This window comes from Octopus bimaculoides, chromosome 5 (assembly GCF_001194135.2).
Source record: "Octopus bimaculoides isolate UCB-OBI-ISO-001 chromosome 5, ASM119413v2, whole genome shotgun sequence".
NCBI classification, from domain to species: domain Eukaryota; kingdom Metazoa; phylum Mollusca; class Cephalopoda; order Octopoda; family Octopodidae; genus Octopus; species Octopus bimaculoides.
Genome location: NC_068985.1, coordinates 109,044,793 through 109,045,838, shown reverse-complemented (window position 1 = coordinate 109,045,838; position 1,046 = coordinate 109,044,793). Strand labels below are relative to the sequence as shown.

General features: G+C 35.3%; 1 protein-coding gene across 1 annotated transcript in view; it reads left to right on the top strand.

Annotated features, from left to right (window-relative positions):
* Nucleotides 1–1,046, top strand: part of LOC106869767 (S-crystallin 3) — a 22,780-nt gene that overhangs the window by 13,477 nt on the left and 8,257 nt on the right. The window contains exon 4 of the mRNA XM_014915632.2: nucleotides 160–267. Within this exon, the coding sequence (XP_014771118.1) occupies nucleotides 160–267 (108 nt within the window). The remainder of the gene's footprint in view (nucleotides 1–159; nucleotides 268–1,046) is intronic.

Sequence of the window (1,046 nt, the reverse complement as noted above, 5' to 3'; positions counted from 1 at the left end):
ATATATATATATATACATACATATATTCATATATTATGTATGCTTACCTGTTTATAAACATTTGTATGATGTTTCAAAGCTATGAATATCGTAAAATTCCACCACTATTCATCATAGTTCTTATCAACTGATTTGTTTACTTTGTCTTTTCTATTGAAGTCTGAGAGGCGTATGAGATTTCAGGAAACCTGTCGCAGAATACTTCCATTCTTAGAGAGAACTTTGGAGATGCAAAATGGAGGTAGCAGATTCTTCATGGGTGATAATGTAAGTGATAAATATCATAAGAATAATTTTGAATATAGCTGTTTGTTTGTTTGTTTTCAAGGTGAATGGGGGGGGGCGACGTGAATGCTGTTATATGAGTATATCTACAAAACTTGGTTTAAGTTAGCAAGTGATCGACTTTTACAAAGTATGTCACATTTCGTATAATCTCAGCTAGGGATCAGATACTGTATAGTCGACCAAATATATAACATGTTGACATTCTATAGTGTTGAAATTGTGATGTTGGCTGACATTATTTTGTGTCTCAAGTCTAAGATTGCTTAGAGAAGACAAAGATTTCTTCCAGGACTGTAACTTAGAATCTCGCAAGAATGACTAAGGTTACGAATAGTTCCTGCAATGTTGCATTTCTCTGCAATATTTGGTCTTCCGAGAAATTAGAACAAAATTTAATCAGCAACAACTTTTCAAAAATTCCCTGATTTTATTTCATATGTTTCTCCGCCATTCAACACCCTCACCCCTGATTTGATTCATTTGTTTCTCCGCCAGTCAACGCCCTCCACCCCGAGTTCCAGTGTGATATTTGCTTAATGTTAGAAAACCAGATAAAATTTATAATATAGCAGTGACTGGTAGTGATGGTCGTGGTGACATAGGGAGCTGTTGTGGCACGTACGCGGGGGTCCAACCTTCCGAGTTCTTACACAGGGATTAGAACAATTGAAGGACCGCTGCAATAATTGTGTGAATCTGAGAAGGGAATATGTTGAGTATAGATGTATAAACGTTGAATATATATATATATATATATA